A 14,226-nucleotide genomic window follows, 5' to 3' on the forward strand; every position below is an offset into this window, starting at 1 on the left:
AAAATATATATATATATATAGAGAGAGAGAGTTTCTGGAAACTGAAACAATGCACTGAGCTTCAGCAGAAGGGAATCACTGGTCCAGCACAGACCTGGCTCAGAGGTGGTGACAGATGAACTATGAGGAAGGACCAGAGAAAAACACATCTCTGAGCTCTCACTGAAACACTCAGCCTCAGGGCAGCTAGAGAGCCTCAGAGTGTCAGGCAGGAAGGTGCTGGGCGGGAATGCCCGCAGAGTGGACATTCTGGGGCAGAGTGGAGCTGCCCCAGAAGCCAGCAAAGGAGGGGTGAAGGAGGCGCCAGAGCAGAGGCCAGGCTGCAGGCGTCCTGAGGGCAGCACAGAGCACCGCGGTGCAAATTGCTTGTTCATTCCAGAATCCCGGATGCAAATAGGAAATAATCAGTGTGCAGCCCAGCAAAGGACAAGGTCAGTCTGGGGCTTGCGGTTGTGTATTTACTGAGATAGGCCATCCTAATACATCCTGATAGGGGGACATCGTGGGGTCAGGCTGTCAGAGGAATTTGCCTCGGTGGCTGGGAAGCAGAGATGAACCCAGGTTTCTGGAAGGAGAAGCTTAAGCCAAGTGAAGTGGGACACCCCCAAAAGCAATGTGGACCCTTCATGCTGCTGCCAGTTTTTGACATTAAATTTACATTTATTTTAAGAGAAGGAGGTTATTACTACTAGAAAATCGCTAGCAACCGTTACCGTTCAGAATCCCAGCCATTTGTTATCTATTATGTATCCATTACCATCCATAGCCCCACTGTTTGTCATATGCTATTATCATAATGGCCCCATAATGGGCTCTGCTTCTCTGACACCATTGTAACTGCCATGACTCACTGTGTCAATATTCCAAGGGAGAAAACATCATATACAATGAAATAATGCATGATTTTAGCTATTCAAATATTATATCATTCTTAGCCATGCTTATAGCTACTTTGTTGCCTATTAAAAGTCTATTCGTAATACAGACGCACCAACTAAAATCCAATGTTCCATGTGGTATTATAAATAGGTTCTCTTTTACGGGGGATTACATAGAGGATATCTAGTTAATGCCAAGGGTTAATGCACATTTGTTTTGATAAGGAATAAGGAATCCTTAATAATAGCAATTTACTTCCAGTAAACAACCTATCAGCACATTTTTATTTACAATCCTCATTCATTCAGCAAGTGTTTATTTGGTGCCCATGAAATGCCAGGGACTGTTCTATAGGCACAACGATGTCAAGAGTACTTGGGTGGGACTTCCCTGGTGGTCCAGTGGTAAAGAATCCGCCTTCCAATGCAGGGGACGCGGGTTCAATCCCCTGTTGGGAAACTAAGATCCCACATGCCGTGGGGCAGCTAAGCCTGCACACCACAACTACTGAGCCCGCGCACCGCAAACTACAGAGCCCACGCGCCCTGAAGCTCCCTGTAACTAGAGAGAGAAAATCCTCATGCCACAACTAGAGAGAAGCCCTTGTGCCACGACAAAACACCCCACATGCCTCAGCGAAGATCTTGCGTGCTGCAACTAAGACCTAACACAGCCAAATAAATAAATAAACAAGTAAATATTTTTAAAAAAAAGAGTACTTGGGAAATCAAGCTTCCTCTGTGAGCTTACATTCTAGTGGCAAAACGTGATAAAGAAATAAACACACGAATGTGTAATCTAATGTCAGATAACCGTAAATCCTATGATGCAGATTAAATTCATATAAGAGGAAAGTGAAGGCTTTGATAGAGCCGGGATAATTCCCCCACGGAAACTCTGAGTGTGTGTTCAGACATGAACGGGAAGGGAGATTGGCCGTGGGGACAGGGGTGATTTTATTTTGCATTTCTTCTGTCTTCCCGGTGAATGAAAAGCAGGGTTCTGAGAGGAAGGAGGACTGTGAAGCAGCCTCCTTGGCTGATGGGGGGGCGGTGAACTGATGTGGGGAGGATGGGGTGGAGTCACAGAAATGGACTCGGGGGTCCCTGGACCCCTGCGGAGATGACTTTATAGCCAAACCCCTCGGAATGGCTCTTTGTCTTCTCTGGCTGCAGGACTCAACCTGGCCTCATTCAGAAGTCTGTAAAAGGCAACGATTAGAGAATGGGCAAAAATCCCCTTCCCAGTGTAGAGAGGGCCTGCAGAAGGACAACAGAAGCGGGAGAAGAGGAAGCAGATGCAGTGACACGGAAATGAGATGACAACGTCTGCTTCCCTGTAGGTTCTTGATGCAAAACCTCCAACTTTGGTACATTCACATAAAATTGAGCCCAATTCCACTTATTAGGAAAAAAAATATCTACTGACTTCACAAAGCAAATCTTTGCTGTAAAAACCATGAAAATAGAATTCTTCTATTTCCCTGATTCTACCGTGCACATCCCTCCCGCACCCTTGTAGCACGGTTTCAACGATTATGAAATCCGGATGCACCGTCCATCCCTGTGGAAGGGCTCTGCCAGGAGCCGGGGCAGAAGCCCGTCGTGAAAGAGCTGTCATTGCCCACACGGGTTCTGAGTATGGCCGGTTCCCCAAGAGAGAAATGAACACCAGTACTCAGAGGCATGACAGGGGGCGGCGCATGACCACTGCTGTGAGGCAGAGGGTGGGGCATCACTTCCACTCCAAAGAGAACTGTTAATACTAAGCCCAAAGTCTCTAGCCAGATCCTTGCACTTTTCTAAGCTGTACAGCTGCCTCTAAGGTGATAAAGGTTGGGAGAAGACAGGTCGGGGAAGTGAGTTGACAGTGCAGTGTGCGGGACCTAGTCAGGCACGCTAAGAGTTGAGTCTTTTTACCTCAATGCACGGGCTCCAATCCACATTTTAAGTCCACTCTGGCATCTCTGTGCAGCATGGATTGACAGGGGTTCGGGGGTGCAGAGAGCCCAGCTGGAAGGGAAGTGTAGTGGCCCACGTGAGAGGTGATGCCGGCTTTCATTAGGGTGGTCGTCATGGAGATGAAGAGAGGTCAAGAGATGAGGGACACAGTCCTGGGAGTTAGAATCAATAGAATAGGGTGGCGGGCTGTATGTGGCTGTTCTGAGACGGGCGGATTGTAGGAACGGCTCCCAGGTGTCTGGATTGAGCAATCTGGTGGATAAGCTGCCCTTTACTAAGCTGCAGACGCTGAGGGAAGAAACAGGTCTGGGGCTGCGTGCTGTGGAGTTCAGCCAGGACATATTAACATGGAACATACAAGCGATATCAAGTTACGGTTAAATACACGACTGCAGCTCTGGGGAGGAGGCTCTTGTTCAAATGCAGATTCTGACTCAGCGGGTCTGGGGTGAGGCCCGTGCCTCCATTCCTGACCTGCTCCCAGGTGACGGGGAGCCTGCAGCTGCAGGAAACCCTCACCTGTGCTAAGTGTGGAAAAGCCACCCCAGTTCCACCCGGAAGGCGGGATACTGATATTTCCAGCAGCGCCTGTTCCCAGTTTGTGTCGGCCTGTGTCCCTGATCATCAACTGTTCTCGGGGGGCTGCCACCCTGGCCAGTCTGCACGTCTGGACCCCACCGCAGTTCCGTGTTTGGCTTGACAGTTCTGAAACAGAGATCCACCCTCTGAGTTTATGAGATCTACCCCACTTCTGTTCTGTCAAAGGCCGCCACGTGAATGCAGCCTGGTCCCATTGTTTCCACAGCTGCATGCTGGTCCCGCCAAGGAAGCAAGGGCGCAAACGCCCGGAGGGAGGCCCAGGGTAGGACGCACAGGCAATAAGCCTCTAAGAAGTAGTAGCAGAGAAAGAAGATTCGCCCCACCTGCTTGAGCTGCAGGCCCCTGCGCCCTGTTCCCCACAGCTGAGCCCCAATGGCTCCACAGCCATGCAGCTGCCTGTGATGCCTCTGCTCCCAGGTCCAAACACAGAGCTTGTATAGCCTGCCTGCCCAGGGGCCTTTCAATTAAAATAAATAAATAAATGTGTGTGTATGCGCGTGTGTGTGTGTGCAAATACATACATGCATGCACACACACAATTTAAAACAGATTAAACCTGAAGACTCCTTTGTCTCTACATGATAGTAAATAAAGGAATTTGGTGTTTGGAAATGCAAATATCTCTAAGAGAAGGAAAACTGTTCTTCTTGAGAAGCCATCTGCCCCTCGGCATCTTCGCTCACAATGCTCGCTGCACTGCAGTGAACTTGCACAGCACCTTACGGTTTGTGTCACGCACTCTACACTGAACTGTGATTTAACCCATCTCCCAACTAGATGGTGAGGGCCTCGTCTCAGGGCCCCCAGCTCCTAGAATGGTCCCTTCTACCCTGGGGTGATCAGTAAATAAAAGCTGTTGATTGCATAGCAGACCTCGCCGCTTCTACCTGTTTTTAATGTGTATCTTAAACACCACTGCAATAGTCAGAATAATGGTTCTCAGCGATGTCCACATCCTAACCCCTAAAACCTGTGAAAACGCTCCCTTACACAGCAAGAGGGATTTTGCAGGTGTGATTAAGCGACGGACTTTGAGATGGCAGAGACTATCTTGGGTTATCCTGTGGGCCCAAGATAATCACAACCGTCCCTATTCATGGGACACAGAAATGTCAGAGGGAGGTTTGAAGATGCTACCTGCTAAATGTGGAGAAAAGGACCAAGAGTCAAGGAACAGAGCCTGCTCCAGAAACTGGAAAAGGCCAGGAACAGGATCTCCCAGAGCTTCCAAAGGGAAGACAGCCTTGCTGAAGCCTACATTCTAGTCCAGTGACACGGGGCAATGTAATGTGCTACACCTGTGTGATTTTAAGCCACTAAGTTTGTGGTAATTTGTTACAGTAGCAATGGGAAGATAATACAAGTCCATTTTGGGAATAAATTAACCTGAGTAAGAATCTACCCACTGCCTTCTCATAGAAGCATCTCCTTTCCCAGAGTCTATCGCCTGTCCTTATATCACAAGAAACGACACAGATTTTGTAACAAGGGGGGAAATGCCTAATCACCGTCTTGCCTTATCAGTTCATTCTGGGGTGTCTTCATTTAGTTATTTATATTTGAGAGATGTTCTCCTGGTGGTAAAAATAGAGTGTGAAGCAGGATGTGAGAAAAAGAGATGATGCCCAGCATAACTAGTGAAGTATCAGTATCAGTGAGGGCGTTTGTGATGTCAGAGCTGCAGCTGGTCAGAAACAGCGCACTTCTGTTCAGGAGAACAGCAGAGACCATGAGTGTCTCCTCCAAAGCTAAGACACACGCCAAAGACTCTCGTTCGCTCTGCAGACAGACGGCGAGTCCAGACCGCACCTTCCGACCGAGGTCTGGGAAACCAGTCTTCACTATCCGTCAGGCAAGCGGCCCCGTACTTTTTGAGTAAATACAAAGCTTTGAATGAAGTGATGGAGAATAGTGAATGGAGGGCCTTTTACTAACTTAGTCAAAAGTCCATTAACCCTTGAAACACAAACATAATCCCGTATCTATGTAGACAGGGGTGTCAATTTGCAGCTGCGCCATCGACAGCATTCCTCAGACACGCAAAGAAATGCATAACCCTAAAATAAGGGTTCAAAACAATCAGTGCTACCACACATCACCTTTTATTTAAGAGTTTCCACACAAGACAGCGTTCTGCATAGAAACTGCGAAACGTGCTATTTCTATTCTTTGAAGCTCATGACTAAGCTAGCGTCTCCAGCCAAACAGTCACAGGTCAGGATATCAGCAGGTCCTGCAGGGCAGGCTGGTGCGACGGGCAGGGTGAGGTTACCCAGGGACAGGGAGCGCCGGCAGCAGCTCCAGCAGGGTGGCCGGCTGCCCGCCACCGCAGTTCTTTACGCTCTTGGAAAGGTTTCTGTTCTGGATACAATGACTTTCATAAAAATGTTCAGTGTGAGTCTCTACTCACAGTTCTTGGAGAATACAACACCAGCAGCAGATAAGCTGACTCTGGGAAAGAATGTACATTATGGCAGGGAGGGGCTTGACTACACCCACTCTGAAAATCAGATGAATGGCTGGTAATCCACTGATACTAGGAGGCATGCATTTAAGTCTAGAAAGTGTTGATTCCGTGGCATCATCTCATTTACCTCCTTGGCTGACTATATAAAACTTACCTAAAACTAGACTGAAATTTAAATATAGATCTGGTTTGGTTCACAAATCAAATATCCAGAAAAGAAAAAAAAAAGGCACGGATATAAAACTGCTTATACTAAAGGTAACGACTCCATAAGTTCATCTCATCATCTAATCAGTATAGCGTATCTATTAAGACAGACACTGGCCAATTACAGCCCAGAGGCTAAATAGGGCCCTAGCACCCATCTCTGTGCATGCCAGTAGCTAAAAATGGTTTTTACATTTTTAAATGGCTTGAGAAAAATCAAAAGAAGAACACTTCATGACATGTGGAATTATTTGGAATTCAAATTCCAGGGTCCATAAATAAAGTTTTCTAGGGACCCAGCCACGCTCACCTGCTTCCATATAGTTCACGGCCACTTTTGTGCTAAACCACAGAGCCAGCGGCCACGGCAGAGACACTTGGCCCCCAAGCCTGGGTTACTCTCTGGCCCTTTAACTGACGGAGGTGCTGCCCTGCAGGTTAAGAGCTCTGGCTGAAGACCCGGGCCACCTGGTCCCCGCCTGCTCTACCGCTTAGGAGCCACGCGACCTCGGGCAAGTTGCTGAAGCGCCTGCACTTGCCCCTCCCTGAGACTCCCTTGTAGGGTGGCGTGTGGATGGGGAGAGGAAAAGGATGTGAAGCACGCACAGGGTAGCACGTGGCACCACACCCGGGTGAGCCGTCACAGATGTTATTATTGCTGTTTGTTGTGACCGTGATCACACTAATGCAACTTTACCAGGTAGAGCCTTCTACCTGCTTCAACTTTTCTGGAAATCGTGGTTGACACTAATTTATAGTTTCAACTACTCTGAAAATTATCTCTTCATTAATTGGTCATAATATTTTTGAAAGTTGTCCCAGTCTCCTTCCCAAATGAAGATAGTCATCAATCACTGTGGCACGTAATGGCCATTAATTAGAAGTTTAGCTCAAAGGACTGTCATTTTTAATGTTAGTATCTTGTTCTAGTCTCGTATTTCAAAATCATTTTCAAACCTGCACCCGAGATGGAGATGCTGGTGAGTGAGAGGACGCACTCCATACTCTGCTCCCTCTTTGACAGATAATTACGCCAGGACTTGTAGGGGTCAAGCAACTTCCTCAAAGTGCTGGCAACCCTTAATTAAAATGAACATTCATGGGCTTGTATTTGGACTTTTGCTTTGCATGAGTCCACCTTCAAGATTTTTTCAAACAAAAGCTTTGAACTTATTAATCTGACATAAAATTCAAACTAGTTTCGAGTCACACACATAGACCACTTACTGTGACAATTTCTCTTGGTCATGATGCTCTTATTTCATTTGGAAATGCCACAAATACATCCCGTTAATGCATTAAATGTGAAAAGACTTGCTGAAGAGACTCAATTTATTAATGATTCAGTAGAACTTCCTAAAACATCTATTTGGAATTCATTTATAATTCATTTCACAGCTTAGCTGAGGTTCCTATAGGGCAAATATTTATCAAATATTACTCTGTTTTAAGTCCTCCCTTTATGTTTATTTGTAGAAGGATACTTTTTTTTCCAAATAAAGGCTAAACTTCCTAAAAGCATCCATCCGTCTATTGTAATTTAATGCGCAATTCCTGATACGGTGACAGTAACGGGTTTTCAGATATAACAGAGTACACTGTGCAGCCAAACAAAAGAATAGTTATTAAACATAATAGCTGGCTATAAACTGAACAAGACACACATTGAGCACATCATAAATATTTATTAGACAGTAACCATGGTAGTTAATAAACACAGTAATCAAAATAAGAGGGAAATAGCATCTTAAAACCCTGCCATTGTAAGAAAAACTTCACAGCTCACCTACCAATGAACCACACACAACCAAATTGATATTTTCATTATGAAAATCAGAATATCTGGCCTGGCTAGCACCGGCGGAGTACAGAGTATCTTGAATAGGGCTGCCATCGTCCCTAACACTGACAATTATAGCCCCTAATGCCAATGGCTCATCAGAGCTGCAGAGTAAGGGCTAAAATGAGTTAGAAATATCTAAGTGTAAACTAGTTGTGCAACCTTGGTCAAATTCAGTTCGTGCCAACTGCAAAGAAGAAATAACACCTACCTGGAAGGGCTGTTGTGTAACTAGACTTATTGTGGTGATGCTTTCCCAACATATACAAATCTCCAATCATATGGTACACCTGAAACTATGAACAATATACTGCTATACGTCAATCATATCTCAATAAAAAATAAACAAGAGAGTTGTTGTGACGATAAAGATGCGATATGTGACATACTCAACAAGCTCCCTGGAACAAAGCCCACATTCGGCACCTGGGTCTTCTTACTTTCCTATTACTGTGTCTGTGACTCCTGAGACTGACGTCACCACACCCACTACTGCTCCTGCTTCTACTACTGCAACCACGAAGCAACAACCGCTGCATCCACCTTCTCTTTAGTGGTCACAGGTAATAATTCAGATTCTTTGGAGCTAAACACTTCGGGCCCAGTGAGATAAGCATAATAAATAAAATAGACAATAACAAATGTTGGTAAGGATGTAGAGACACTGGAACCTTTGTATACCGCTGGTGAGAATGTAAAACGGTGCAGCCACTTCGGAGCACAACGTTAAACAAAGAATTATCATAGGACGCAGCAATTCTACTCCTAGATATACACCTAAGAGAAGTGAAGACATTATGTCCACACAAAAACACACACAAATGTTCACAGCACCATTATTTAAAATAGCCAAAAAGCAGTGGTTAAGAATCCACCCACCATTGCAGGGGACACATGTTTGGGCCCTGGTCCCTTGCTCCACATGCCGCGGAGCAACTAAGCCCGTGCGCCACAAGTACTGAGCCTGCACTCTAGAGCCCGCAAGCCACAACTACTGAAGCCCGCACGCCTAGAGCCCGTGCTCCGCAACAAGAGAAGCCACTGCAATGAGAAGCCTGTGCACCGCAACAAAGAGTAGCCCCTGCTCACCACAAGTAGAGAAAGCGCGCGCACAGCAACGAAGACCCAACGCAGCCATAAATTAATTAATTAATTAATTTAAAAAATAGCCAAAAAGTGGAAACAACCCAAATGTCTACCCATGATGAATGAACAATATGTGGTACATGCATACAGTAGAATACTATTCAGAAATGAAAAGGGATCAAGTACTGTTACATGCTACAACTTGGATGAAACCTTCAAAACATTACAGTAAGTGAAAGAAGCCAGACACAAAGAGTCACATATTACATCATTCCATTTATATGAGATGTTCAGAATAGGCAAAGCCATAGAGACAGAAAGCCGGATTATCAGGGGCTAAGGTGGAGGTGTAGAACGAATAGTTATTGCTAATGGACACGAGCTTTCTTTTGGGGGGGATGAAAATGTTATAAACTTAGATAGTGGTGACAGTTGTACACTTCTGGGAACAAACTCAAAACCAATACCTTTTACGGTATGTGAATTTTGTTTCAAAACGCTGTTATAAAGCAGAACTAATCAAGCACATATGGGCAACTATATATTTAGGGAGTGGCAGAAAAGAACAAAGTGTGTCTTTGCTGGGTCTGCTGTGCTCTACCATGGAATGCCAGGACCACACAAACCTCCAGGCAGGACAGGCAACGTGAGCTGTGCACAAAAGACACAGCAGAGTGGTGTTACAGATGAACTCCACTCCCTGTCCTAGACATCTGCTCTCCCTCTAGCAAGTGGGGTAGTTATGACAAAAAGTAGAACGTAAGAGCAGGAGCAGGAAGAATATAAGCTCTAGGGTTGAAAAACCCTGTTTGAAACCCAGGGTTTAAAGCCTGGTTCCCCCATATACTAGCGTGCTACCTTGGACCATTTACTTAACCTCTCTGAGCTTCAGTTTCCTCATCTATAAAATGGGTACAAGAGTACCTTATGTCACCCAGTGGCTGTGAGGATACACTACTGTATATAAAGCCCTTAGAAGAGTGTCTGACACCGTCATCACCATCAGCACGAAGATCGCTCTTGCTGTTCACCAGGCTGGCCCCCAACACTCAAACCCAGGCCAGTGGCACAATCCCACATGCTCCGTTAGCATCCCCGGGGACTCCCTGCTTTGCTCACCAAGTAGCCTGGGCTTGTTTCCTCTCCCTCTACTGATGACAATTACTTCATTAGCACAGAAAACCAGGGCCCCCGGGAGCGCAGCCCAGGGCACCTGCACTGACTAATAACAGCAGCGGCGGCCAGCTGATGCCCTACAAAGAGCAGGGCACAGTTCCAGGAGTTTTGTATACAGTCTTCATCCAGATGCTCAAAGCCAGCCTGGGAGGTGGGCACTGTGAACCACGTCGCTCTCTAGATGAGGAAAGTGTAAATAAGTTGAGTAACTACCAAGTTACCAACACGGTCAGAGCTGGAATCAAACCTGACCAGTGTAACCTATGGCGCTTTCCTGTGCAGTAGGCTGAGTTAGATGTCCAAGGGAAGAGGAGTCAGGAGAGCAGCTGAGCATGAGGGAAGAGTGCTTTGTGACTATCATAACTGTCTCATTCAAATGGGAGGATGCCAAGGTACATTCCATGCCACTCATCCTTCACTCCTTCCCTCGTTCACACATACATTAAGCATCTATCACATGCCAGCGATAAAAACAGTCCTTGAAGGATACCGACATTAAAAGAGGAAATTGTGGAACCATATAACCAACACATTAATAAAGGAACAAAGGGATGTCCCCGGCCAAGAGGAGACCAGGAAAGGGTCAACTGCTTTCTCAACTGACAAAGACAACCCCACCACTACCTTCAATCTACTTAGACAAGAATTCAGAGAAAAACCTGACACTCATTTTCAACACCTTGTATTCCCTGGGAACACCCATGAATGGAACTTTAAGCCATGCTTCTGAACCTTCTCTATAAGTTGTTTCCATTCAGACATCTGCGCCAGCCCCCCAGACAATCCCCTCACCTCCACCTCACGGGGCAGGACAAGCATTTACCCAGCTGAGGGCCTGCCTGGGGAGGGAAGGGGTGGGGGCCATGGTGGTAGGTGTTGCAGGAGGTCAGAGGCTCTTTGGGAGACCGCAAGTTTTCCACAGCCCAGAGACACCTATGTCATTCCAAGACTGATACATTCTGGCAGACTGAAGGGTGTGTGGAAGCAATGCATTGCACATTTTCTAAAGCACCATTTCACATCTTAATTTAGCCCTAAAATCCTAAAGGGGTTTCCATTATGCCCACAACCACAGAGGTAACACTTAGGGTTCTAAGCCTGTGAAAAGTACCCAATACTTTTCAACTCTTTTTCTTCTAGTAATGGTCAAAGCAATTTCCATGAAAGAAAAAGAATAAGGAGAAGAGACATGAAATACTTCTTTGGAAGGATGAGCTAAATCTTAAGAGATTTTTAAAGTCCAATGTTGAGATGGTAAATAATGAATATACTAAACTTACTTTAGGAGCTAAAGGTTTTCAAATGGTATTTTACGGTAATACTAATCCAATATGATCACACTGTAAGCTGACAAATACGTTAAATTGGATACTATTGTATGTATCTTAGGAACCACAAGAAAATAATCTGTCAATTAAAATTCTAAATAACATTTTATGTACTATTAAGATTAAGCTTTTCCTATAAATGCAATAACTTTACAATGACAGTTAAATAAGAATTTAAAGAAAAAAACCTGATGTTCATTTTCAATAATGAAATATTACTGAATTTATAAAGTAATTATGATATCTAAAAATCAATCCCACAGTAAGTGCTATAAGAGTAAACAACAATAAGGGACTTCCTTGGTAGTGAAGTGGTTAAGAATCCGCCTGCCAATGCAGGGGACACGGGTTCGAGCTCTGGTCCAGGAAGATCCCACATGCCATGGAGCAACTAAGCCTGCATGCCACAACTACTGAAGCCCACGCGCCTAGAGCCTGTGCTGCCCAACAAGAGAAGCCACCGCAGTGAGAAGCCCGCACATCACAACGAAGAGTAGCCTTTGCTCACCGCAGCTAGAGAAAGCCCGCACGCAGCAGCGAAGACCCAACACAGCCATAAATAAATAAATAAATTTTAAAAAGAGTAAACAAGAAAAAGCTACAAATAAGAATTTATGCAATATGATTAAATTTAAAATAAAACCTTAGTAACAATGTATGTGGGAGAAAATACCTATAACATATTATTCCTGAATAGCGTTTAGCACAGTTTTCATTTGTCAGAAAAATAAAGGACATCGCCAATATCTGCCTCTGGTAATCCATGGCCAAGCCAAATACACATCTCTATGTTCTACTAAAATGTACGTACTGATCATTCTCTATGAGATGAATTAGAAGTTGTTTTCAAATTAGGCATATAGCAAATAAGACTTCTTTTAAATTATATCCAACTGTATATCGAACTTAAATACATCTTTCTTAATAATTTCTATAAATATTCGTTGGCTTCGATCTTTTTATTAATATGAAAATAAACTGTGCTTGGGTGGAAAATAATTTTTGAACTGTCATATGCTGTAGAAGATTTATTGAATTCCACAGATGCTTTCAGCTTTCTGTAGAAAAAAATGAAAGGCTTTCACTTAATGATAATTTAATTTTGAAGATGTGTATATTTTTAAAAAAACAGATGTCACAGCAAGGATGACATAGAAATCTGTGAATCAAATTTTCACTTCAAAATCTAACCTTTTGTTTGAATAGGAGAGAACAAGGAGGAAATCGTTCTTGTTAAGGTGTTTAATGACAACAGTTTCAAGAAAAGTCTGATAATACCAACAAAAAGAAGCTTTTCTAAAAAAATAGGAACAAAATGTATAACGTCTACGCAGCAAATCCAAACAGGGACGTGTAAGAACCCTCTGAAAATCAGTCGTGTCTAATCTACAGAGTCCCCTTCCACACACACTGGCTAGAGGACCTTCTACCAGAGTCTCGTGACCAGCAGTGAAGTCAGGCCAGTTTGATTCTCCTGCTGAGATAAGAAATCAGAGCCTCTGAAGCCAGTCTCACAGGAAACGTAGGGAAAACGCCAATACAATATCGTACTAATCCAAACGTGTACCTTTATTCTTTGGTCATCAACATCTATAATCGTAGCAACACGAATTAACCTGGGGTTTCGTTTATCCACGACTTCAAGTTTCATATTCGGGAGAAAACCATGGGGCAACCGCTGTAACATTACAAGAGCAACAAGTTATGCGAAATCCAATAATTCAGACGTGCTACTAACGTTTTCTAAAATCTGACTGTTCTAACTTTACATCAGATATTTAATAAACTGGAATTTAGTTTTAAGAGCACATAGACCTTCATGCATATGATTTTCTCCACTTTCATAAAAACCTGCAGGAGGAAAAAGAATATTTTGGTAATTTTCAAGATAGCTAAAAGACAAAGGTTAAATCATAAATTCATGAATGGTCACAAGTTCAAAAAAGGATCTTATTATAATTTATCTGTTGGTTTAGATGTTATTTTTTTTCTAAAAGTAACCTTTTAAATTAAGAAACCATTGACTATTATCACTGCCCAGTTTTGGAGTGTAAGACACAGAAGGCAAAATTAACAAATAATTAGAAAGGATAAACATGATCCTTTAAATTTTAAAATAGATAAAAGCTGCCATCATTATAACAGCTAAGTGTTTTAAAATCATACCACAATATAATTTAAAGTCATAATCTGTGCTTTTGGTGCTTCATCTTTAACATAAGCATGTTAAACTGTATTAATTTAGGGTTTCTTCTAAGTCTTAAAATGCTGGGAACCAGGAGTCTACAACGATGGACACTCAGGAAACACTAAAGAAAATGGAGTGGGGAAAAAAATGCACTGGGGCTTTTACCAAATCATTGAAACTGAGGAAATTTACCAAAAATCAGTCAAAAGACAACTCTGCCAGTGTTTAAGGATGGCAAAAAGTTTCACTTTGAAAGCTATTACACAGGGTACTGAATTTCTCAAGTCTAGAAAGTGGCAGTGGGAAAATAAAACTTTTGATAATGGCTGACTTACAAAACAGTTAAATCTTTCTACTATACCTGGTTTGTTCCTCTCCAGCTTTTGTGGAAGCATATTTGTTTCTAAAATGCATTATTATGTCTACTAAATGGAGCATACTGACTATAATTAGGTCTCTGATCCTTGAACGTATTTCTTTTCTCCCCGAGGTCA

The 14,226-nt window shown here is 43.7% G+C and overlaps 1 protein-coding gene across 1 annotated transcript in view; it reads right to left on the bottom strand.

The window, feature by feature from the left end:
* Window positions 1–14,226, bottom strand: part of L3MBTL4 (L3MBTL histone methyl-lysine binding protein 4) — a 297,887-nt gene that overhangs the window by 194,424 nt on the left and 89,237 nt on the right. Inside the window, exon 12 of the mRNA XM_024763900.1 lies at window positions 13,112–13,222. Coding sequence (XP_024619668.1) covers window positions 13,112–13,222 — 111 coding nt within the window. The remainder of the gene's footprint in view (window positions 1–13,111; window positions 13,223–14,226) is intronic.

The sequence above is a fragment of the Neophocaena asiaeorientalis genome, unplaced genomic scaffold, assembly GCF_003031525.2.
Source record: "Neophocaena asiaeorientalis asiaeorientalis breed wild unplaced genomic scaffold, Neophocaena_asiaeorientalis_V1.1 scaffold110, whole genome shotgun sequence".
NCBI lineage: Eukaryota > Metazoa > Chordata > Mammalia > Artiodactyla > Phocoenidae > Neophocaena > Neophocaena asiaeorientalis.